Source organism: Panthera onca, chromosome C1, assembly GCF_046562875.1.
Source record: "Panthera onca isolate mPanOnc1 chromosome C1, mPanOnc1 haplotype 2, whole genome shotgun sequence".
NCBI lineage: Eukaryota > Metazoa > Chordata > Mammalia > Carnivora > Felidae > Panthera > Panthera onca.
In genome coordinates this window covers 141613391-141640423 of record NC_138346.1, presented here as the reverse complement: position 1 = coordinate 141640423, position 27033 = coordinate 141613391, and the positions used below count along the sequence as shown (strand labels likewise).

Genomic DNA, 27033 nt, shown 5'->3' with positions numbered 1-27033 from the left:
CTCTGCCCCTCCCCTGCTCATGCTTCAGCCTCTGTCTCTCAAAAATAAATAAACATTAAAAAAAAATTTTGTTTTAAATCAAAAGGACATAGAAGCAAGGTGGAATAGACTCCCATAGACCAAATCTGGAAAAAGTTCAGTATCAAAATAAATGATAGTCATATATAGGAATTTACTGAATAAAGGAGGAATACATAAGTCCACATTGATATAAATGAATAAACAATAAATGGAGAAGGGACTGCTTTTCCTCACATCAATCAAAGCATAAGCAATGATGAATTCACCATTTGGCAACCAGAATAATAATAATTGATTCAGGCAACAGGTGTTAATAGACTCAAACTGGTGACAATTTGATGGGAAACAGGACCTTCACAGTCTCAAAAACTCTCCTCACAAAGTTCTTTTTATTAATTTTAAAATAGACAAAACTGATAGATACTATCCTAAACCAAGTGATTGAAGTTAACATGACCAGCAATGGGACAATTTGACATTGTGTATCTCCTGGTAGGATATAATGAGAAGAATATCATTTCTGACAAAAATGTATATCCTGAGGAAAAACTGGATAAACCCAAACTGGATAAACCCATGTAGGGACATGCTACAAAGTACCTGGCTTATACTCTTCAAAAAATCAAGGTCATGAAAAAAAAGACTGAAAAACTGTTCCCAGTCAAAGGAGGTAATAAGACAGGACAACGAAATGCACCATTTGATCTTGCCTAGGGATGCTGAAGCAAAGAACATTGGGACAATCAGCACATTTGAATGTGGTCTATGGATTGGATGTCCTACATCAATGTTAATTTCCTGGTTTTGATTGTCATACTATGGTTCCGTAGGAGTGTTCTTGTTTCAAGGAAATATCATTAAAGTATTTAGGCGGGATGGGGAATCATGTCTGCAGCTTACTTTCAAAATTACATTGGATGACCCTACATTTGAATCGATAAATGCTAGGTAAATGAACACCTTCACAATATTGAGGCTTCCATTCCATGCACATCACAGAGCACTCCATTTTTTCCAAGATCTCTTTAAATGCTTCTTGATGGAGTTTAGATTGTCTCCATGAAGATCTTGTATATATTTTGTTAGATTTATTCTTAGGTATTTCAAACTTATTTTAAGAGATCTTTCCAAAAAATTGTATTGCCTGTTACTGATATGTAGGAATATAACGGACGTCTGCATATTGATTGTGAATGTAGCAACTTTGCTAAACTCCAGATGTTACTGAATTATCTACATATATAATCATATCAGCACATCAAAACAATTTCTTGCCTCTAGGAAAGAAAAACCCAGAGATTATATTGATGATAACTTATCATAAAATATACAATGGTTGCCATTGAAAGAGACTTTTATAGCTGTACAAATGCTGTAAGCAACACAATGTTAGCTGGGAGTAGTGTCGCTTTAGTATCATGTTTAAATTAATTTTAATCACTCAAGGAAGGGAGGTGTGATTTCATTTGCTTCTGAGATCTCTGGACAAGTCCTTCACAGGGATCATCTCTTCTTCATCTATACATCAAAAGAAATACATTGCCTGAAGTGCACTAAAAGTGACTTTAAATATTCATAGATGCTAATTAACTTCTCACTATGTAAAATAAGCCTATCTAAGAAAGTCTGGATCAACCCTTCACAAATGACTTCTTGCAAACTTGAATGAGATGCTTTCCACAAACCTTTCTAGTGGCGTGGCAGCTCTAAAAGGACTCCCCACTATTGCTCTTTCCCTTGACTCACATTCTTTCCATGTGTCATAAAACAATTTCCTATGAGGAATTGCTGCCATGTTACTGAGTAGAGTAGGGCACAGTGAGTACTCTAGAAACAGCAACATCTTCTGGGAGATACTTGCTTAATGTCTCAGGAAACTAGAAGCACCCATAGACTGACGGTTTAAGCTGGATGAGATGCCAGAGGGCCCTAAAGACAGAAAGGCCCAAGTGGAACTCTCACATGTGAGCTTTAACAGTAAGGGGAAACAGAGACGCCAGTTGATTCTATGACATATGTTTTGACTCTGTTGTCTCAATACATTAAAAGAAAACTGAAGGAATTTAAATGTATACTTTCTAAGTTTCAGTATGGGATGATGAGAACATTCTGGAGATGGGATAGTGGTAACGGTTGCAGAATAATGTGAATGTAGTTAATGTTATTGTATACCTAAAAATGGTTAAAATGGCTAATTTTATGTTACACATATTTTACCACAATGAAAAAATTTTTAAGGTGCATTTTATATTGTTAAATACTACCTGATAATACTTAGCAATAACACAGTAAGAGTTCTAACCACCAAGAGTCTGATAACCAGTTTGAGACTTGACTCCAACTGTGATACCAGTGGAACCTAGAGCACATCATAACTAAGCCTCAGTTTCCTTATCTGTAAGACAGGAATAGTAAAGTACTTACCTACATATTATAGGTTGCAGTGAACCTGAAATGAAATCATTTATGTAGGGATTTAGTAGAGTTCATGGCACAAAGAGAGGGCTCAATAAATGTTGGCTCTTATTTACTTTTTAGGTTTTTGAAGCAATACGATTCTTTTATATTCTGTACAATAAAGACTAACAACAAGGCTCCAGAACAAAGGAGTGAGTTACTCATTTCTCCCTAGTCTCTAATGTCATATAGAGCTATAACAGCAATGTCCTATAAATGCATTCCATGTTATATAGTAAGGGATGTATGAGCCCAAGTGTTGACCATTAAGCCAACAGTTAATAAATCTTAAAGTCTCAGGCCCTAAGAGGCAACAATTTCAGAGAAACCATGAGAACTTAATTTATACATGAGAAGCCATGTATACACACACACACACACACACACACACACACTTTTTATCAACTATAACACGGTCATATAAAAGCATTTGCTACAAATATAATTCACACATAGGAAAAGAGGCTATTTTACTTTTTTAGTCCCTTTTATACCCTATTTTAGGCAAAATAATGAAACCCAGAAAATAACAGGACTGTACTAGTTCTAAAAACTGAGAATTTGATAAATGAAATACATCTGTCCAATCATCTACACCTTCTCTCAAGTTCCAAACAATGATCCTTATCGAACTATACTCTTAGAATCAACTTAAATAAATCTCTGCATGATTTGGATGAAACATACATCGTCAATGGTTAAAAGTCCTGGTAGAAAAAGTACACAGAATTACTTAAAAGCGAAAACATTTCATACCAAAGAGTGGTTTAAAAAAAAAAACAAAAAACAGACAATATGAAGAGGAAATGCATTGAATTTTAAAACATTTTTGGACCATTATATAAAATACCAAAAGTTTCAGAACTGTTGAACAAAAGTTTATGCAGAACAAAGCCAAGAGATAAAAAAAATATTAAATGTATTAAAACCATCTAAAGCCAAATAAGGCAGAGCTGAACTATGTAATTTAGAAACAAGCTTAAGTGCACTTTCTTTGTACAATTCAATTGACTACCACATGGAAAATCTGGCAATTAACCAAAATGCAATTAAATAGAGATTTGCAAGCCTTTTGGCCATTATGTAAATATTAAAAAGTGAACTGCCAACTGAAAAATAAAAGGTTACATATATACCATACAAATGGACGAAGACACACTATAAAATTGTGTGAACAAAACAATCCTACCAAACAAAGATCTTTCAGGCACTTGCATTCAGAAATATTTCTTTTATAAATAAGCAACATAGTTTCACTTCAAAAAATAAAGCTGATTTTCCCCAATTGCACCTGTTAGTTGAGAACTATATCATATATTAGGGATGCATTTAAATGAACCATTTTATGGGAAAAATCAACTGAACTTTAAAAAACATGAGTCCACCTATTTATTCACAACTTTAAAAATACATATAATTCCAGTGAGGCACAGATGGGGCCCTATCAAAACAATCTACCACTCAATAAACATAACCAACACAGTATAATGTAAGGACGACGACAAATAGCAAAATCCATGATTTGGCAATACTATACAAAAGGGGCCCTGTCAAAAGTTTCTTTCACAAAACATAATACCACAAAACAAAACAACAAAAAGAGAAAAGCTGAATTCTGACAACCCTACACAAACTGTGGGATTTCATCTTCAAGGTCTTCGAATTGTTGCATTCGTTTTAGCCTTGGTCTCTGACACGCTGGCGGCACATCAGGCAAGTCCCGTTCCTCAGGGCTCTCTTTAGGCTTCCTGGTGGGCTGTGTGGGGGCAGCTGGGGCGTTTTCAGAGTCTGGCACTGTTCTTAGTGCATGCCCCTGGGGGGTGGGAGTTGTGCTGGGAGGCGGTGCTGGGGAGGGTGCTGCAGGTTTCTCCTCATCCCCTTTCACACCACCCATGGGAGCACGTGGTTTATAAAACGTTGTCCAATGCTGCGGCTGCAGTGTTCTGGGCGCTCGGACAGGAGCAGGAGGACAGGAATCAGAGGACCGTCTCCCAGACACCTGTCTTGCTGGCCTCACTGGTTCTGAGTATGGCTTACTGGGCTGGGCGGCACTGACTGGGTGGCCCCCAGTGATCCTGGGGCTCGTTGTCAGTCCTCTGTCCTGGAGTGCACTGGGCACAGTCACTGCAGTCTTTACAGTTAGTCCATTTTGTTCCCATTGTTGCTCCCAAGGGCTTTGCAGAGTTGACTGCTCAGAGCCATCCAATTTGGAACAACCAACAGAAGGAGTATCTTTCTTACTAACTCCTTCAAAGGTAGGATTCTTGCAAAACTTGTCGGAATTTACGGTCCCCATATTTCTGCCATTTCTCTCATTAGGAGGGCTTGCCAGAAGAAGTAGTCTATCTACAGGCAAACTTACAGGTCTCATCTTGGTCCTTGGAGCATGCCTTTCAACACTGTTTGCTTCCCTATCTGATTTCAGATTAAGTGGCTTGGAGGTTTTACAAACATCTTCCATCTTCTGTGATGTTGATTCAAGCTCTAGGTCTATAAGCAAACCCACTTTGTTGTCTAAAAAAGGAAAAGATTTATTTAAAAATCAAATTTCATGGCATGTGGTTAACAAGAGAGTGAATGATTTATAGATGAAGAGCCAATCAAAACAGAAGTCTTATGTATTTTTCCAAGTTATTCTCAATTATCTATGCAGAGCTCAATCTGCTATTTTCAGTTACATTCAACCCACAGTGAGAACATATCCTATTAGATGCCTTAGATGCCCCTTCTTATCTGATCAACTAATAAATGCACTATAACATTCGTCCTGTCCCATTAAGGTTGAATTGTTCTGTTTTTGGTAAAGACAACACCATTCTCCCCATTTACTGTTTACTCCCAGGCTTACTTTCTTCTCTCTCCTACAGTCTGGACCCGTGGTCCACGTTTTCTCAAACTAGAATGCTCAGCTCCTTCAAACCTTGTCCTGTTTTGCAGTGTCTCCCCCGAAAAATTCCCATTCCTGGAAAATTCCAGCCCTCTGCTCATGGCTCCTCTTTACTGCTGGAAAACATCAAACAAGTCTGTGCCTCGGCACCATTCTGGCTTTGAACTTCAGCTGCCCTGAGCACAGCAGGCAGTCCTTTCCCGTTGCTGGGCCCTCCCCCCACATCTCTTAGGCAGAGCTTTGCAGACAGGAGGCCATCAGAATCACTGGTCAGTCTTCATCTCAGCTGACCTTCCTCCTTACCTGACACCACTGACCTGTCTCCCCTGGGCTTCCAGGGCAATGCTGTCTCGTGTTTCTTTCCCAGGTCCTTCCCCACATTTAAGGACCACTCTAAGGGAACTGAGCGGTTGTGGTCGGGCTATGGGCACCAACTAAAATATGTTCCTTAAGTTCTGAGGGACAAACTTATCGTGTAATGGGTAAGAGTGCATACTCTGAAGCCCACGTGCTGGGTTTAGCTCAGCTCTACCGCTTTTGCACTGGGCAAGGCAATGTCACTGTCCCTGTCTTCATCTACCAAGAAAAAGAAATCATAAAATTATATCTATGATGATGTGTGGCCTAAATGATGTAATCATGAAAAGTGTTCACAATTTTCTGATATGTAATATGCTTTCAAAAAAAGGACATTTATGAAAACTGCTGTTCCTAATTGGGAGCCCTAGATCACAAGAGTGAAATAAGCACAGATATAAGTTCAAATACTGACTCAACAATTTATTGGGGGCATGACCTTTGACTTTAACCACCCTCAGACTATTAGGCTATGAGTCAAATGGGGCTGGTACTACCTACCTTACAGCACAGAATTGTTATGAAGATCAACTCAGATATACGGAATCGAACAACAATCACAGTGCTTAGCACAGAGCAGGCAAATACTTAATGAATGTTAGCTTCCTTACCTTTTAGATCCTGTCAGACTATGATCACTGATATAGGATTACACATCAAATTTAATGTATATCACTACATTTTTAAAAACTGGAAGTTAGCTCTGGTGATATATCAAATTATAGTAACAAATGGAAGCCTTTCACCAGCTTGACAGCTAACCGCTGCAACTAAACTTATCATACAGTGAATAAATTGACTGTAGTCAAGTAAATAAAAAAAGATATACACATATTTATGCTTAATACATGAAAGGTGACAGGTAAAAGCACTTGAAAAAAGTTTTAGGAGTTTTAGGAGTCTATTTTTAATTTTAGGATTCTAGTTGACTTCGTATGAGCAGTTAGGTCAATACAATACTCTATATACTAACAGATTGTATGATAATTCATACTGTTCAACACATTTCTGCCTTGACTTTACTTGAAGGCAAAAATGAAAAAGAACTTTTTGGAAAGGGAACAAAAACGACTATGAATTCCAAGATGTCTTATTGTAAAGAATGACATTCATTCAAATGTAAGGTATAGTACAGAGCAACTTTTTAATGGCCAGTAAAGATCCATTTACTAATGAAATTTCTTTCTCTGATTTCTTTTGACTTCACTCATTTTGGCTTTTAGACATAGTTAACTGGCACAGTTTTAAGTCAGCAAACATGTATTTTACATGGTCACTCACCGGTGAGACATGCATCACATTTTTCTAATGCGTTTTGCTTTCGTTCTGATTCCTCAAATGATGTAGCTGGCTCAAAACTTTTGGTTTCACTACCCACAGTATGCATATCCTGTTGACAGAGAAGAATTTTAAATGTAAGAAGTAAAACACACCTTAAAACAATTAAAAGATTTTTAACTTACTAATACAAACATTGCAAATTTCCAACACAATTCCATAAAGGTCAAAACTCACTTCCTTTGAAGAGAAAAACAGTGACTTCGTAGAATGTTCTGGGTCTCTTTCTTCTGGTGACAATAGAGGCTTTGGAAGACAGCCTTGATCAACTTGAGATGCAACACCACCTATACTACACACAACTACATCTTGTGGCTGCAGGGACCCATCGAAGATCTTCTGTGAGTAAGTAATGAGGAACTCTACCAACCGTGCTTGATTTGAGTATTCAGCAAGAGAGGAGATGGTGACAGGTGCTGTTGTGGGCCTTGGCCTAATGAGACTTGGGCCAAATATCACCCCCAAATTTTTGGAGTTCATTTTGTTTTCTTCTGCATGATCCACGACTCTGTGAAATAGAACACAGAAAGCTGTATAAGATTCGCCTATTAGATTTCCTTGATGGTAGTTTACTATGGGTTGGGAAGGGTGGAGGAAAAATGGGTGGTACAAGTCTAGAAAAAGGATATATTTATTTGATTAGATATTGACCACACAGAAAATTGGGTTTCACAGTACTGGATCAAATTTAATTAAGTAGAAAGAACTACTAAAGTTTTACCAGCAGAAAAGCAGAAGCAAAAAAACCCTAAGAGATGCTCCCATCTTAGTATATAGCACATCCTCCAGGTGTTTATGCTGGAAAGTTAAACATTGTCGATTTCTCTCTTACTGCCACAGCTAGTCTTCTGATTCTGCCTCCTAAAGATCTCTCTGCTCTACTGCCTTGTTTCAAGCTCTCTACACCTTTCACTTCTAGACTACCCAAGAAGTTCTGAACTGCAGTAGAGGACCCCCTCCAACTCATTCTCCATATGGCTGCCAGAAAGACCTAACGAGCAAATCCGAACATGTTAAATTCCTGGATCAAAATTCTTCAGTAGGTACAGAAGGAAGACAGTCAACTCATCTGGCAGGTATGTATGACTTTATCAGGCCTCTACCTAACTCACTTCAAGCTACTGCTTGCTTTGTCCTAGCCTAACTGAATTACCTATACTTCCCAAATGCAAACTTATCTCGTGTCTCTGTGTCTGTTACCTCCTACCCGGAATGCCTTTTCAGATTCTTGGTCACCAAACCACCACCCAGCTCTTCACATCTGGCTAAGGGCTACCTTCTCTGATTCACGACCTTCCAATCCCCCATGTTCCTTTGCATGCTGTGCACAGCTCCCTTAGAACAAGAACCGTGCTGCAACTGCACTTCTCTGCAGGTCTGCCCCGAGGCTGACAAGCACAACAGGTGACAGAAACCTTACATTCTCATCCTTATTTTCCCAGCGAGAGCCTGGCACATAGGAGGCAACTGAAGGAAGGATGTTAGCTGTACAATATGAATGCACTTAATACTACTGAACCATACACTTAAAAAGTGATTAAGATGGTCAATTTATGTGTATTTTGCTACAATTTTTAAAAAACCAAAAAAAGCAAAACGAAAACACTGATTTCCACCCACTAATGAATGCTTGTCTTATACAAAATTCTTACCGCTTAAGATGAACTATGAGGTAATGAAGACTGTTAAAATTTGACACTGGTAGTTGTCTTAGGAGGTCCTTGCTTTTTATAAGAATTCGGTTTATTTCTATACATATACTCGGCCATTTTTTGTCCTCGGGGTTATCCTTTTTTGACTCCTGTTCTTCATTTACATGTTGGATCTCTTTTGCAAGGTCTATAAATTCTTTGTACAATCTGAATAAAATGAATGGTTCTGGGAGCTAAAGAAATAAGATTACATTAGGAATATCAATCTGTCCATTTTTCCCCCGTTAATAATTTACTAACTAGCTACTGAGTGATTTAGCATGTCTATTACGATTCACAAGATTTAAGGTTAATCCTCATTATAAATGTACACGTTTGTTACCAATGTGATCTATAAGGTGAATCTGACATCGCCAAAAATTATATCTATATTAAATATGAGTTAATTGATAATCAGTAAAACTTTTTTAAAACCTAAAGCTGCATGATGGGAATTTAAAACTCTGCTGTACCCTATACCAATTACATTCATGACTGCCCCAAAGTTAGCAAGATCTAGAGCTGTTTTATTAAAACCATATTAAAAGTCATATTAATAACATTAATTAGAAAAAGTTTATATTCTCAATTTTATTGGTATGGGGTAGACAGAGAACAAAATAATACAGGGTCCTTGTGTTTTACTTTGGCCAGACTGAAGACCAGCATAAGACAATATGGCTTACAAGAAAGACACTGTCAACGTTCTATCTAATTTTTAAGGACAACTTGAATTGCCCTAAGTGGGTTGAAGAAAAGTTCCTCTCTCAAACTATCAAGGGGCATGATCTCCCTACCGGCATAACTGATTCCAATGTTTACACTGCTCAGCAATGGAAACAGCATATCTCTGGCTAGCTGGTGTCCTACACTATCTGTGGTGAGGTTGGCACCCACCTCTCTGATCTCCCCTGCTGGAGGAGAAGCCTTGACATTAATTTTTACCCCTACTACTCTGGGATCTAAAGGTCACTTAGCCTCTTGAAGTTTCAAATTTCCCATATATAAGTAAAATGAAGACTGCTTTCTAATACTGTAAGAATTGAATAGTTTCCCCACACTAAAGTGTTGGTCCCACAGTATTCCTGAGACGGAATAGTACTGGACTCCGTTTATTTCCTCTCCCTGACTGGCTAGGAGAGATAAAGGATGATTCATTGTGAGATTAAAAGTCATTCAGAGGTACTCTGTCTCCATTTCTCAGCTGAATTCTGCAAATGTGAACATCCTGTAAAAAGTAATATAAATAGTTCTGTGGGCTAACATGACGGATCCAACATTTGTACCTAGTTTCTCTCCCTCTGCAACCCCACTAAAACACAGTTAAGCCCACAAGACTAGCAGAAAAGGAATGCAGATAAAAGCAACATTTCACCACTGAAGAGCAGATAAATAAGTAATGACAGCAGTCCTGAGAAAGGTGAAATGAGAAACAACACAATTTATAGGAGACTCAGGAACTGTCAGCACTAGGTACTCTGATCCTGGAGAACGGTGAACTATTTAAGAAGTATTAGATATCCAGATCTTTGTCTCAGCAACATGCTTCTGACCAACCTCTTCCCCAGAAGTGTGAGAATTTTTTTTCTGTGGGCAGTGTAGAAGAGAGGGCTTCTGGATGGGCAACGTCAAGCACAAACAACAGGTGGTCAACTTCTAAAAATAGGGATTTAGTGATTGTATGCATGCTGAGGCAGAGACCCTGGGGTCTTCTTACCCAAATTGGCTCACAGAGTTCTGGCACCACACCTATAGGCAGGGAAAGACCCTTCTGTGGGGTATGAAGCCAGCCTGAGAGCACAGACCTAGAGATACAGACATCAGGTGTTTCCCAAATAGCCCTTCTAGATGACACTAAAGCTAAGAATCTTTAAAGCCTTCACGTATTCAAAAACTTCCAAAGAGACTTCAATTTCCAATTCTTTCATTTCAAGTAGACAACCACAGAAGACAGAAATCAAAATAAGTTTCAAAAAAACCAAATGAAGGTCTAGAACTGGCAATATTGTAATCACTAGCCACACGGGGCTACTGAGCACTGGAAATGTGGTTAAACGACATGTACTCTATATGAAAAATACACGCCAGATTTCAAAGACTCAGTAACCTTTCCTTCTAATAATTTAAAAATACTGATTAGATGTTCAGATGATATTTCAGTATGTTAAGTATTAAAATTAACTTCACCTTTTTATGTGGCTCCTAGAAATTTTACTATTATATATAGGGCTCACATTATATTCCTATTGAATAGTGCTGAAGGCTAAGCAAAGAATCCTTTTTAGAAAAAAGCTGTGAACATCTCAGATAAATAAAATATTACATTCATTAAAAAAGGATGCTGTAAAAGGAACAGACAGCCAAGTTCTTGGAAATTAAACCATGATCTCAGAAATGAAATAGATCAAAGTAGATGTGGAAAATAAAACTGAGGAAATCTTTTTAAAAAGTGTTAAGACAAAAACAAAGCAGAGAGAAGATGAGGGAACTAGAGAACCAGTGTAAGGTGTCAGGTATACACATTTAAGTTCCAGAAAGAAAATACAGAGAAAACAGAGAGGAGGAAATGAGCAACAAAATTAGTCCCAAGAACAAAAGGCCAAGGAGGACAGAGCTTGTGGGGTGCCTGGAAGGACAGAGGAGAAGACACATGCATCAAGGCATCAAGGTTGTGAAATCTTAAAACAATGGGGAGAAAAGAAGATTTGACAAGCTTTCAAAGAGAAAACAACAGCCCTCATACAAAAAATCAGAAATGAGAAAGATTTCAGGCTTCAAGGAGAATAAAAAATGTCTCAAAAAAAAAAAAAGTCTTCAAAATTGTGAAGGAAAAGAATTTCTAGAGTAAGATACTATAACCTTCCATACTATCCATACTCTTCCATCCCATTTAAGAAAGCAGAATAAAGACATTTACAGATAAATAAGATTTCAAGAATCTACTCTTATTCCACCTTGCTCAAGGATGGCATGACCAACACAGGAACATAAACCATGAATAGGAAGACAAGACACAGAAGACAGGTGTCCCCCTAAGAGGGGAGAAGGTGAAGGGAGATCCTAGGATGACAGATATTCACAATAATTAAAAAGGATCTAGATGCAGAACAGAACTCCAGAGATGGACATGGCCAAGACCATCACTGCTCTGCTCTCTGTGACTCTCTCTTCATTTTCACCCAAGGACAGAATGCAGCCACACTTGACCCGTATCTTTTTTGTATTTGGCTCATCATAACAATGTGCTGATTGTTTCTACAACTGCTCCATGAACTGCTGCCTGAAGCCACGAAGACCGATTATTACTTTACCCCACAGGAGTGTTTTCTTTGGATCTACTCCTAAAAGCCCCAGATTCAACAGTGAGCATAAAAAGAAAAAATACAGAGCAGCCCACCCCTGACCATATTCCTGCTAAATCTCCAGTACTCAGCTTATTTGAAAGCCCTGCAGATGCCCCAGATACACTGAACTTCACGTTCCCAGGCCCACTGGCCTCCCACATTAGCTATGTGAGAATATCAATGAAGGTAAAGTTGGATTATGGCCTTTGCTTACACAGCTAGATTTATGCTTTCCTCTCAGTTACCTAAACTCATTACCTCTCAGTCCTCAATGACACATTAACAACACACTGTGTAGGAATATACAACAGGTATTAAAACTATTAAGAAAAGAGAAGGAGGTATTAACAAGGTTAGAAAAGAGCCCAGGAGCTGAGTTGAGCACCACAACTGGAGAAGGGCACACAGGAGCCTTCTACAGGGTGATGTTCTATTTCCTTAAGTGAGGTGATGGGAAATGAATGTTTTGATTATTATTGGTCTTTAAACTATATATGTATTTTATATACTCTTTGATCTGTACAATGATTAGAGACACATCGATATAGTCTATGTCAATGAAAATATATGTGTAGTAAATGTTATCAGCAAAACACAAGTCATATTTTTTCTTTCTGTTTAATGGTACTTTTCAAGGATGAAAACGTTACCTGTCGAAGGTATAATTTCAAGACGTCACAGATGTCATGTGAACTAAATTCTGAAATGTCTACCAAGTGCATTCCATTTTCCAAGGCTTGACACAGTTTTTCAGTTTTTATTTTGTTTCCACATACACGATAAATTCCCTTAAGAAAATGGAAAAATTGGGCACAATTCTCCTTTAGTATCAATGGTTAAATGAAGATATATAAATATATCTGATGTGTCTATTTCAATTTTTCTTAATAATTAAGGAAAAAAACTAGGGCCAAGTGAGGTATTTTCCAAATAAATCTGAATAAATTCAGTTCCTTATTAAAAATTGAGAGCACTGTTTTCCTTTAAAGTCTCACCATTAGAACAAATCATATAGGCATTTGTGTTTTTAAACTTAATTTTAAGAGTTACAATGTACCTGTAGACACAAGGCTCTATGTTCAATCTCTGAAGCACATATTTTGAGTATAAATGGGATGCCATCTGATTCCTTTTTTGCAACTTGTGTGAATTCTGCTCCAAATAAGTGTATTTTCCCTGGAAGTTTCTGATGACCACAAATGATGACTAAATTTTCCAAACACTTTCGGTGACAAACAAGGAGACACTACAAGAAAATAACAGTTAAAACATGGTTCACTCACTTTAAAGCTGTGAACAACAGAGCCAACTAGGTAGAGTGGTAACATAACAAAAACGAGTTTAAAAGGTACTGGTGTTTGAAATACACTCAATATCTGAATGAAATATAAAATTACAGAAAGTACACTATAGTTTAATTTCTTAAAAATATACCCGCAAGAGATCTCAATCAATAAAATTAGCAACAAAAAAGTATACAGAAAAGAGCATAAAGGAGCTAATGTAATTCCAGAAATGTCTTACCTCTTCACATTCAACACCTTGGAATACTACAATGCCTTCACAATCCCTACATTTTGTGGGGGACCTTAATTTTCGAAACTTGTGAGTGAGAGCTGCCTTTGACATCAATGTTTTCTTAAATGTTCCAAGGGAGTTGGGTCCTTGAAACAGAGATAAATTAGTATAAGAATTATAAAATGGCATAAAAATTATAACACATGATACTAAGTTTTAAAAAATCTTTAGACCTGGTAATAATTCATGCATTACAAAAAGTTGTTAATTTGAGTCTGTAACATCAAAATAAACATTCAATTGATAGATCTCTTAAAGGTAAACATTTATTAAATATTTGAGCAATGGGTAAAAGTCATGACCAAACCAGTAAGATACTTCTAATATAGCATGGCATAATGTTTTCAGAATCAGTAAATCTACACTGTTATTAATATACTCTTTATAGCGCCTGGAAGGGTGTTATGGAGGTGGCATTACATTCTTAGAAAATGCCCCTATAAAAGTTTGAAAGAAAGAAAACTAGCTGTATGAGACCAGTTTGTCAGTATTATTTGCATTGAAGATAAAGCTACTCTTATTCTTTTTTTTTTTTAATGTTTTTATTTATTTTTGAGACAGAGAGAGACAGAGCACGAGCAGTGGAGGGGCAGAGAGAGAGGGAGACACAGAATCCAAAGCAGGCTCCAGGCTCTGAGCTGTCAGCACAGAACCCAACGCAGGGCTCGAACTCATGGACTGCGAGATCATGACCTGAGCTGAAGTCGGACGCTTAACCGAATGAGCCACCCAGGCACCCCAAGCTACTTATTCTTAATTCATTATAAAATTACAGATAATACTAGCTAGTTCTGTATCAATACCCTACCAGAGGTCAGATGTTCCATATTATCTTAGTTAATGATGCCCAAAAAGGTATATCAAGTTTTCAAATGTGCAAAACTTATTTATATGAGTCTAATTCAAGTCATTAAGGTAACTGATATCTTTTGTATCTGTCAACCTCTATAACTTTCCTTGTCCTCAAGAATGTATTTACTTTTTCTGCCTAGCTTCTTCCACTATTTCTTTTAAAGAGACTTTTTCTGAGTTTCTCATGCATTGCAACCTTTTAACAGTTCAGTCACTGTATTTGTTTTATAAAAGATCAAAATAACTAGCCTATTTTGGCATCAAATACATTTTAGAGTTAGTAGTTTTGTTGCTTATTCTTTTATTTTTATTTGTAACATTTCACTAGTACATTATTAGCCCATACTTTACATAATTTGGGGGGATATATTTAAGTCATTATAATGTCTCTTAACACACAGCAAAGTAATTCTTTATACTATTTTCCTAATATCATGCAGTGCTGCTGACTCAAAGGGTTTAGTGGGTACTTGATTCACATTAAAGCAATACCAGCTTCTGAAGGGGAAGGTGGCTCTCTCTCATCTAAATCATCGGCAGAAGACATGGTTCCACTGGATGGAGTTCGTGGAAGTTTTCGATGAAAGTCTCCTAAAAGAAAATTGTGAATACAATCACCTGACCAATGTAGAATTTAAGAAATGGGTAATGACAATATTTTTGGAATAACACAATCATACTATTCTGCTCAAGAGAACAAACAGAAATAGAAAAAGCTGCTTCCATTCGCAGACTTTGGATACAGGGAATTATGATATTTATTACTAGGAACAACAGAAAATTCAACCAAACCTGACTTTTCCAAATAAATTTAAAATTGAGGAATCATACATCCCAGTAAGACCTTACTGCCAACTTCTGATAGTAAGTGTTAGAGACTGTATGCTTTACAAGGGCAAGGAATACTGGCACAATGGTAAATTGTCATTAAATACTCGTTGAATTGAGTTACAAAGAAATGTATACAGTGTAACCTAAAGCTGTCTAAAATATACAAACATCTATGATTACAGCAACACAACAGTAAGATCACATTAATGTTGCCCAGGAAGATGGGAGAATGGGAAGCAGGAATAGAGATCCCTGGCAGGGAGGTGAGAACACAGGACACAAGCCACATCAGCAAAGGACACTGTGCAGGTATCAGAGCAGCTGGACTAGGTAACGAGGTTTATCTGCTCCCTGCTGATATTACAAAGAGGGTGATATCTAAGTGGAAGATTTCACTCACCTCAAGGCCTTAACGATCTTAGGGCTGAGAGATGATTTAAACCAACATCTTTCCCTCCAAAAGATTCCTTTCAAAATATGTTTAAGAGATACGTGGTCATCTAGTTTTTGTTTTGAATGTGTTCCTACCGACTGAGAAATCATGGGGTCACATGTTCCATTCACAACGATTCCAACTGTAAAATGGTTTCCTTACATTTTTGAGCAGCAGTCTGCCCGCTTATGAAACCCAGCCTCTGGTCACACTTCTCCCTAAAGGAGCAGACAAGCCCTGTCCCTGTAATCTCTTCACACTCCAATATGTGAGGACAGCGGTCATGTCCCCAGGTTTCCTCATTCCCAGGTCAGGCATCCCTAGGTCTTTACCATTTATCTTGTGACTAGTTTACAAATTTTTGTCTTTATCACATGAAGTCTTATAGGATTCCAAATAATTTAGGGTGTGCCCTAGTTTGGGTCTTAATTTCTGGGGATAGCTACAACCATCTTGTGTTTACAAAGCTAATTAGAAATATCTAGTTAAGTATTTAGGCTCTTATCCCTGGGGTGCCACCTGAATGGAGCTAGTTTTAAAGGAAGACACAAAGTAAGCCTACAAACCCCAATGCTGCATAGAAGTTATTTCTAAATTTAAACTCAAGAGATGTATTTATATGAATAAAATTTCTGTAATATGTAGAACACTGTAAAAAATATCTTGGACTTTTGAGGTAGGCTAAATCTTATATCTCCCACAGTGCCAAGGATCCTAGGAGAAGGGCCAGGAAGAATAGGACTAGAGCAATCTTTGGTAAAAGAGTGGAGGAGAAAGAATGCCAAAGTAAGAATCTCATGGGTTTGAAGTAAAAATCTCATGGGTTCAAACACCACCTTCTTTTCCTGCTAGTTGTATTACCTATGGCTTATCTTCGTTAAAGCCACTAAAGCAGAGTTCAGAATATCTATCCTGCCTCTCTAAGGAGCATGGAATTCTCTTTATCAAAGTACCTTTTAAGGTACACTTACAAAAATTGAGTAACTATAGGCACAAAAAGTGGTGTTAACTATATTGTTCATCTTAGCAATTAACTACAAAGCAATCTAAAAAATACAGTTATATTCACAGAATAGTATACTATAGAAGATATGATATGAAATAAATAGCTATTCACATCAACATGAATCTTAAAAAAAAAGATGAAAGAAGTCACACACAAAAAATAGTATATAATTCCATCTGTATAACATTCCAAAGAGGGAAAAGCTCAAGTAGATACAGGCACTAACACATTTAAAATAGCTACAGAATTATTAACAGAATTCAGGATGATGGCTTATTCTGGTGGGCAACAGGGCAAAGTTTTCAAGGAGGTGTCCACAGGGCCCTTCTCATATACTGATAATATTTTATTTCTTATAGGCTGGGTGGTGAACACATGAGGATCTGTTTATTTTTCTTTAAACTGTGCGTGTATATATACACACTCCTCTAGGACACATTCCTTATAAAAATAGTGTAGTTAAAATATATCCCCCCAAAAGGAGTATTTCATTGAATTTTCTCTGCTAGACTTAAATACTTACATACCTGGACTTATAGATTCAGAATCCAGAGATCTAGATTCACTGCTTCCACCAGTGCTCTCAGAGTCACTAAACATCCCAAATGTCCATGACCTTATAAAAGAGGGACCTTCAAGAAAAGAATATTTAAAGTCAAACTTGGCTACAGAAGGATTTCATCAGGCAAAATACTGACATTACAGAAATGAGACAAGTCAAATTCCTTTAGCAGTGATCAACCATTGACTTTAAGATAGTCGCAGTGTGGGGTGCCTGGGTGGCTCAGCGGGTTAAGCATCCAACTTCCTCTGAGGTGATTATCTCACAGTTCATGAGTTCGAGCCCTGGATCTGGCTCACTGCTGTCAATGCAGAACCCGCTTTGGATCCTCTGTCTCCCTCTCTCTCTGCTTCTCCCTCACTCACACACTCTCTCTCTCAAAAATAAAGATTAAAAAAAAAAAAAAAAAGAGCCACAGTGCTTACAACTTTGACTAAGGTCTCACAGAGTTATAATTCAAGGCCTGATTTTTAAATTTCAGAGCTGCAACTCATTTAATAATCACATTTAAATAATTTGATCTTTCATAAATTAGAGCTCCCTTTAATGTTAAACGCTACCTGTTACATCAGCACTATTGGAGCATCTGTCCTCTTCAATCTTACTAGAGGGGTCAGCAAGGCGCACTACATCTTCTAACGAGTCGCTGGGTCCATATCCAGAAGTGTGAGGACTATTTGTTAACTGCTTATTTACATTCCTAAGAAAAACCCAAATAAAATTCATCATTTAGGAGAATGACTGACTAACAGCCTATTTTATTCTATTTTTAGAAAAATCTGTTAATTTAATGAAGAGTAATTAAACTAGGTGAATATCAAGAATAAACATTATAAGGGTTCAGCTTCTTAAAGGAGATGTGAAAAAAATTTATTAATCACTTGAACTTGTTACAGCTGAAACATGGAAAAGAGGAGCAAAAGTATGGTTAATAATTCGTGTCATGGTTAAACGTTTCTAGTATAACCACTGCAGAAAATGGAGGTTGTTAAATCTGTGGGCATTCAAAATTGACATGGTTTGCCACTCTCAGAGGATGTCTAAATCTCAAAGAACTGAGTCTTGTGTCAAACTGAAAAGCTTTAGTCTTACATGAGTTACATCAGGATATTAAAAAAATTCAGAAATTCTGCCGTTAGAAAAGACACCATCTTATACCAGATAGAAACTTATTTTATCTTTTGAAATAATTTCATCTATACATTAATTCTCACCCATCAACTTTTTCTTCTTCAGTTGAATTTGTGGCCTTGACAAACTCACTGTACTCCTGGCCTGGGTCATAGAGTTTGGCGCTATCACAGAGAGACTGTAAATTGCTTGCAAGGGAGGCTGCCTGTAGGTGTTGCATCTGGAAGAGGTTAACTGTTACCTATGGTCACAGAGACAAAAGGCAAAATAACTTATGCTATCCAGAATGCCTTGTAAATAAATATACATTTATTTCAAGTGCCAGCACCAAGAAAAAGGCCACACTGGGAAGCATACAACACTGAACACCATCGTGAGCATATTATGTTTCCTGACTTTGGGCAAGGTCTAGAAAAAACAAACAAACAGATTTAATCCAACATCTAGAAGTAATCATTGCCGCAAAACTGTCTTTAAACTGAAAAGTTCAAATCTTTTTTGTCCCCCAGTCTGCTCCCTGAGTCAGGAACTTAAGTCCTTTTCTTCTGGATCCTCTATGGTAGCACAGTGTCCTAAGTGCTTTGTAAAGGGGAAATGACCAAATGAACAGTAATAGAAAGTGTCATTAGCCAAAGTCATACTGTAATTCTGCACATTTTCTGGTATTGCTCACTCAAACATATACGACTTCCAACGCCATGCCCAGCTTTCATCACCTACATCAAATTTTTAGTTATTCCAGGGTACATGGATTAGAGCAAATGTTTATGACAGCTATTCAACTAGAATTTACCTTAATTTCAAATAAGGGAAAAAGTTTCTCTCATATAAATTAGTAATAAATCTAAAATAAATTTAGTTCAGTGTAATTTTCTACCCTGTATCTTTTTAAAGATAAATTTTTCTTAAATGTATTTTAAAACAAAAGAAAAAACAAAGCAAAACAAAGCAAAACAACTCTTGTTCTAATTCTTTTCACTCTTCAAAGCCCATTGATTTGCTTAGGTCTTTAATGACTGACCTGGTCATTTCTCCTTCCTCTCAGTCATGTAATTATGATCTTTATCCCATAACCTTCAACACTTCATAATTCAAGACAATTTTAGATATTCAGAAGTAATCCTTGATGTCCATGATATAACTTACAATTTTTTCTGGGATATAATGTCATTTCTGTATCTTCTCTAAGATAGTGAGAGAACCTGTCTAGCATCTTTGTATCTCAAATAATTTGTCTTTTCTTGCAATCTCTAAAAAATGGATATGTCCTAGGGTGAAAATAAAATGTTTTAAAAAACAATTTGAGAGATGGTGTTGAAAAATAAGTCACCCAAGTTCCCAAGTTCTGCTTTTGATGGAGGAGAAGAGAACATAAAGAAATATGAGAAAGTCATGGTTCTTCCTAGAAAATAATATCTATATTCAAGAACTGAATGTTGGATTTGGTATCTGTTTGGATCTGCATGTGAATAAATGCTAGTCAGAACAACTAAAATTGATCAACTAAATTGGTTCCAAAGAACTCTAGTCAATAAGAAATTTTTTTCACAAATATATACACAGAACACCTTTATTATAACTGTCTCTATACATTACATGCTGTAGAGATTTTTGTAAGTTTGGGGATTTGTCCAAATTTGAGAGACTTTAACCTCAAAGTCTACTTCATACACTGATAGGTATTGCTCTCCAATTTTTCAGATGGGTTAATTCTTTCTTCCTAAATATATGCTACACTCTTTGAGAGCATATAACTGACTTAAATTTCTTTTATATACATAGAGGGCATTAATAAATACATACATGCTATATACAAAATTAAGTAAACTCTTATGTACATCAAATTAAAGGAAATCATAATTGTTGGATCACCAAATAGCATCATTTTTTAAGAGGTATGTAGACAAATAAGATTATAGTTTGTGAAAGAGCTTAGTCTGAAAAAAAAAAAAAAAAAAAAAACATCCAGGAAAGGAAGATAACAATTATCTTTAAATATTTAAAGTGTTATTCTGTAGAAGAGGGAGTATATCACAGTATAGTATGACCTGAAAGGGCAACAAGAAAACATTTTTTTCACTCAGTAGAAACATTATATTAGTTTTGGAGCTGTCACACCCAGGCTAAATAATCATTCAGCAAGACAGCACGGTATTTAAGAGCACAGGTTCTGAAGTCATTCAACCAAGTTCTATCCTAGCTTTACAACTTACATGCTGGGTGACCTTGATCAAGTTATTTGTAACCTCTCTAAGCAAATGCTTCAAAAAAAAAAAAAAAAGTTAATGTGCAAATGAATCATATGGGGGATTCTGTTCAAAATACAGATTCAGGGGCGCCTGGGTGGCGCAGTCGGTTAAGCGTCCGACTTCAGCCAGGTCACGATCTCGCGGTCCGTGAGTTCGAGCCCCGCGTCGGGCTCTGGGCTGATGGCTCAGAGCCTGGAGCCTGCTTCCGATTCTGTGTCTCCCTCTCTCTCTGACCCTCCCCCGTTCATGCTATGTCTCTCTCTGTCCCAAAAATAAATTAAAAAAAAAAAAAAATGCAGATTCAGATTCCAAAAGTCTGAATTGAAACCTAAAATTCTGCATTCCTCATAGGTTCCCAACGTCATGAGAATGGGACTGGACCAAGGACTGCATTTTGAGAAGAAAGGTTTTCTAAACTTTAGTTTCTTTCCCAGTGAGACGGAGCTAAAAACCAGTTATATTTACTTAATGGAATTGTGTAAGAATTAAATGAGTTAATGTAGGCCAGGAACTTAATACACTGGCAGGTGCATACTCAATTTTAGCTATCATTAGCTATTGCCTGAGGTGAAAAGGACTCTTTAAATGTAAAGGGTTGGCCTAAGTGACTCATAAGGTAATTTTGATTCCTGGGATTTTATAATTCTTTTACATCATTTTGTTAAAATTGACTCTATAAGTTAATCACATATTGATTGGAATTTGGTAAATGAATGAGATACAATTTTAAATACTCAGGAACATTTTATGGAGAGTTTCTGATTCAAATGGAATAGGCTCAATGCTCCCAGTCTCCCACCGAATTCTCAACTATCTGAAAATGCTGAAAAGTAAACAGTAGCAGGCAGATGGTAGAAAGGAACAACAGGTGTGCGTGGGTGGCTAGGTCGGTTGAGTGCCCAACTCCTGATTTCGGCTCAGGTTGTGATCTCACAGTTGTGGGATTGAGCCCGGTATCTGGCTCTGTGCTGAGCATGGAGCCTGCTCGAGATTCTCATTCTCTCCCCAACCCCCCCCCCCCCCCGCCACCCACCTCTCTCCCTCGCTATCTCCCCCTTCTGCCCCTTTCCTGCTCATGTTATCTCTGTCTCTCTCAAAATAAAGAAATAAACATTAAGAGAAGAAAACTACTAACCAAGGTATGAGCAGTCCAGTGCTATGCTTCCTGTATTTCTGTTGCTACTTGTTTCCCAGCCAATACTGAACTCCTATTCAAAGACATGTGACTGAAAGAGTTGGGGGAAACCTTCTGGTTTCTTTTGTATGTTTGTTTTCTCTTGTCCCCCAGCCCCAAAGCAAGTTCCAAGCACAAAGACGCAGTGCTGTGGCAGTGGTGGCAGTAGCAGCTGAGCAGACATCTAAAACTTTGAGAGGAATTCTCTATGATCAAATAAACTGTGATCTGAAGAGGGAGGGGTCTGAAATACCTGTTGTTTTTTGTCTTTATCCTTTTCCTACTTGACCCTCACAGCAGCAGAGTAGGCCTACTAGGTTTCAGAGCTAGAAAACCTGGAAGGGATTCCTTAGGAGCTGTGACGTGAACCTAACTAGGTAGATCAAATGCTTGCTGAAATTTTTTAACAATAAACATTCAGTATAGGTTATAAAGTCACATAAGGTAATACTGGAAAGTGCAGGATATTATCCAAAATTACTTGTTAGAAGAACCAGGAAATCTCAATTGACAAGAGAAAAGACAATAAACAGACACTAACCCTGAGATGACTCAGGTATTGGATTATTAGATAAAGACGTTAAAGCAACTATTATGACAGTTTAAATAAGTACAGGCAAACAATCTTGAAATATGGTAAGACTGAAGTCTCAGCACAGAAATGGAAGATATTAAAAAATAAAAATTTACTACTGAAAAATATAGTATCCCAAACAAAAAAATTTACTATTTTGACTGTATAGGAAAATGGAGATAACAAAGGGAAGAGTCCGTGAACTCAATGACAGATCCAATAGAACAACAATCAAGATAAAAAAGAGGGGTGCCTGGGGTGGCTAAGTTGGTTAAGCATCCAACTTTGGCTCAGGTCATGATCTCAAGGTTTGTGGGTTCGAGTCCAACATTGGGCTCTGCGCTGACAGCTTACAGCCTGGAGCCTGCTTCAAATTCTGTGTTTCCCTCTCTCTGTCCCTCCCCCACTCATGCTCTGTCTCTCTCTGTCTCTGGATAATAAATGTTAAAAAAAAGAGAAAGAAAAAAAGATTAGGAAAAAAAAAAAAAAAAAAGACCCTCCAGCCCCTTAGGATAACAAAGGTCTAAAATTTGAGTCACTGAAGCCTTAGAGGAAGAGGAGAAAGTGCTACAAAAAAAAAAAATTTTGAAGAAACAATAGCTGACAACCTCCCAAATATTCCAAGAGTCAAACTTGTAGATGCAAAAAGTTCAGGGAACCAAAAAGAGAACAACTTCCAACAAAATTCACACTCAAATGAGTGTTGTTTCAAAATGGTGAAAACCAAAGACAAAGAAAAAACCTTGCAAGCAAAAAACAAAACAACCCCCCCAAAAACATTCCATATAGAGGGAGCAATAATTCAAATGACTATGGATTTCTCAAAGTATATAGATGTAGCATACATGTATCAACTACAACCCAAAGCAAGTAAAAGGGACTTACAGTGGGACTATGTGCTTTCTACATTCCACTTGAAGTGGTAAATATATTAGTTCTAAGTAGAAGAAAGTTTTTATAAACATGTCCCTACAGCAACCATTAAAAAAAAAATTGTATAAAGCAATATAGTCAAAAACCCAATAAATCTAAATGTGGATAACAAATTAATTAAAATGTAAATGAGCATTTTAGGTAAATTAAAATATAACTCTAGGGGCACGTGTGTGGCTCAGTCAGTTAAGTGTCTGATTTTGGCTCAGGTAATGATCTGAAGGTTCATGAGTTCAAGCCCCACATTGGGCTCTCTGATGTCAGCATGGAGCCTGCTTCAGATCCTCTGTCTCCCTCCCTTTGCCCCTCCCCTCCTTGCTCTCTCTCTCTCTCTCAAAATTAAATAAACATTTAAAAACATATATAATTGTAATACATAAATAAAAATAGATTAAATCTGTAATATAGATTAGCTGTAATTCTAAAAAATTATCAATTTATCCAATATAAGGCAACAAAATGGAAACAAAGGGAAACATTAAGGTATAAACAGAAAAAAAGAGTAGGCCTAAATTTGAACATACATTTGCATTAAATAGAATGGTCTAAATATTTCACTTAAAAGACAGATTATCAACGGATTAAAAAAAAAAAAAAGACTGAACTATATGTTGTATAAGAAATTCACTTTAAATATAATGAAAAATACGATAAAAATAGGGAGGCAAATGATAAGAGACTCTTAAATACAGATAACGAACCAAGGGTTGCTGGAGGGGAGGTGGGTGGTGGGATGGGTTAAATGGGTGATGGACATTAAGAAGGGCACTTTACAGAATGAGTGCTGGGTATCATATGTAAGAGATGAATCACTGGGTTCTGCTCCTGAGGTCAAGACTACACTGCATGTTAATGAGCTTGAATTTAAATAAATAGATAAATAAAATGATAAAACTAAAACTAGAAGAATGTAAAAAGATATACCATGATAAAAATTACTAAAAGAAAATTGAAATACTTGTATCAGTATTAAATAAAGTAGACTAAAAAATAAAATAAAAATTACCAGGATAAAAAGAAACATTTTGTAAGGATAAAAGGATTAATTTACCAAGAATATGTAACAATCATTAATGCACAAGCAACTGAGTTTCAAAATACATAAAGCAAAAACTGATACAACTAAAAATATACAATATGTTGAAGACTTCAAAACTCCTTTCTCTGAACAAATTGATGGTTACCAAAAGGGAAGTGAGTGGGGGTTGGGTTAAATAGATGATGGGGATTAAGGAGAGCACTTGTTGTGATGAGTATACTTATTGTATGGAAGTGTTGAATCACTATATTATACACCCGAAACTAATATTACACTGTATGTTAACTAATGAATTTAAATAAAAATTTAGGGGCGCTTGGGTTAAGCATCTGACTCTTAATTTCAGCTCAGGTCATAATCTCACAGTTTGTGGGTTTGAGCCCTGGGTAGGGCTCTGCACTTGGGATTCTCTCTCTCTCCCTCTCTCTGTCCCTTCCCCACTCTCTTTCTCTCAAAAATAAGTAAACATTAAAAAATTTAATTAAATAAAAACTTAAAAAAAAAAACCCTCCTTCCTCTGTAATTGACAGAAGTAAAAGGTAAATCCTCAAAGATATAGAATAAATAGCACCATAAACCAACAACAACCAATTGACATAAAATACCCAAGGCAACAAAAGCAGAATACATACACATTTTTATAAGTATATGCATGGAACATTCACCAAGACAGACCATATCCTGAATCATAAAACAAACCACAATAAATCTAAGAAAATTGAAATTATACAAAATATTTCTCTCATTATAACACAATGAAACTAGAAATCAGTATCAGGAATATATCCAGAAAATCCTTAAACACTTGGAAATTAAACAATCAACTTCTACATTACCCATAGGTCAAAGATGAAGTCTCAAGGGAAATTAGGAAATATTTTGTAATGTACAAAAATAGAGCCATAAAATTCAAAATTTGTGGGATGTAAGCATTACTTAGAAATCTAAATACTTAAATATTTGTATTAAAAAAGTACAGAGGTCTCAATGAACAATCTAAGCTTCCACCTCTAAAAAAGAAGAGCTAAAAGAAACTAAAATGAAGAGCAAAATAAACCCAAAGCAAGCAAAAATAAATGAAATTTTAAAAAGAACAATAGAGAAACCAATGAAATTAAAAGCTAGCTCTGGGATGCCTGGGTGGCTCAGTCAATTAAGCATCAGACTCGATTTCAGCTCAGGTTATTATCTCATGGTTCAAGCCCCACATCAAGCTCTGTGCTGACAGAGAACACTTGGGATTCTCTCTCTCTCCGCCCCCTCCCCCATGTGCCCCTGTGCACTCCCATGTGCTGTACTTTCTCTCAAAAATTAATAAACATTTTAAAATAAATTAAAAACAAATAAATAAAAGCTAGTTTTCTGAAAAGGTCAATCAAAATGATAAACCTCTAGCCAGACTAACTAGAGGGAAAGAAAGCAAGCACAATTACCAATATCAGGAATATCACTACAGTCTGTTGAGACACTGAAAGTTTATAGAAAACCTATGAACAACTTTTTGCACATAAATTACACAACTGAGGTAAAAGGGACTGATTACATGAAAGCCACAAACTAGCAAAAATCACCCCAAAAGAAATAATTAACTCAAATAGGCCTATATCAAAATAAATTGAATACATAATGAAAAACCTTCCAAAAAAACGGGGCACCTAGATGGCTCAGTCAGATGGCATCTGAATCTTGGTTTCGGCTCAGGTCATGATCTCACGGTTTGTGAGTTCGAGCCCCACATTGGGCTTAGCGCTGACAGCACAGAGCCTGCTTGGAATTCTTTCTCTCCCTTTGTCTCTGCCCCTCCCCTGCTCACTCTCTGTCTCTCTCTTAAAATAAATAAACTTAAAAAAAAAAAAAAAAAAAAGAAAGAAAGAAAAGAAAAACCTTCCAAAAATGAAAACCCTAAGCCCATTTGCTTTCGCCAGAGAATGCCACCAAACAATTGAAGAAATAACACCAGTTTCTCTTCCAGAAAACTGATAAGAAGGAACACTTCCCCATTCATTTTATAAGGCCAGAATTACCCTGATATAAAACCAGATTAAAAAAAAATAGCATAGATACCAATGTCTTTCATTAACAGAGAAGAAAAAGAAAAAAATACTCAACAAAATACTAACAAATTGAATCCAGCAATATATAAAAAGAACAATGTATAACAACCAAAAGCAGCTTATCCAGGAATAAAAGACTAGAGATCAACACTCAACTATTAATATAATCCATCATATTAACAGACTACAAAAGAAAAACTGTGTTATCACATCAAATGATGCAAAAAAATCATTTGATAAAATCATCTCTTTTTTTAAAAAACAAAGACACAATTATAAATGTTTATAATAATTTAATTAGCAAACATTGCATATTTAAGTTTTGTAAATTGTATTTATACATTATTTGTTCTAAATATGTTCCTTTCCCATATTTAGGTGTACATGAAATAGTACATAAAGGTACCTATAAAAGAATTTAGAAAATATATACACATATATTAAATACATACTATAGCAGACAGATTTGCTAGTTTATGCTGTAATAAAAAACAATCCCAAAATTCTCAACAGTTAAAAAAA

The 27033-nt window shown here is 36.5% G+C and overlaps 1 protein-coding gene across 5 annotated transcripts in view; it reads right to left on the bottom strand.

Moving 5' to 3' along the window:
• Positions 1-2931: 2931 nt before the first annotated feature.
• ARHGAP29 (Rho GTPase activating protein 29) overlaps positions 2932-27033 on the bottom strand; it is a 64136-nt gene continuing 40034 nt past the window's right edge. For all 5 annotated transcript variants that reach the window (XM_078451641.2, XM_078451642.2, XM_078451643.2 and 2 more), the window contains 11 exons: positions 18572-18729; positions 17918-18057; positions 17323-17427; positions 15018-15116; positions 13620-13759; positions 13153-13341; positions 12746-12883; positions 8713-8945; positions 7238-7568; positions 7004-7112; positions 2932-4992 (listed from right to left, as the gene is read on the bottom strand). In XM_078451641.2, coding sequence (XP_078307767.1) covers positions 4103-4992; positions 7004-7112; positions 7238-7568; positions 8713-8945; positions 12746-12883; positions 13153-13341; positions 13620-13759; positions 15018-15116; positions 17323-17427; positions 17918-18057; positions 18572-18729 — 2532 coding nt within the window. In that variant the 3' untranslated portion in view covers positions 2932-4102. The remainder of the gene's footprint in view (positions 4993-7003; positions 7113-7237; positions 7569-8712; positions 8946-12745; positions 12884-13152; positions 13342-13619; positions 13760-15017; positions 15117-17322; positions 17428-17917; positions 18058-18571; positions 18730-27033) is intronic.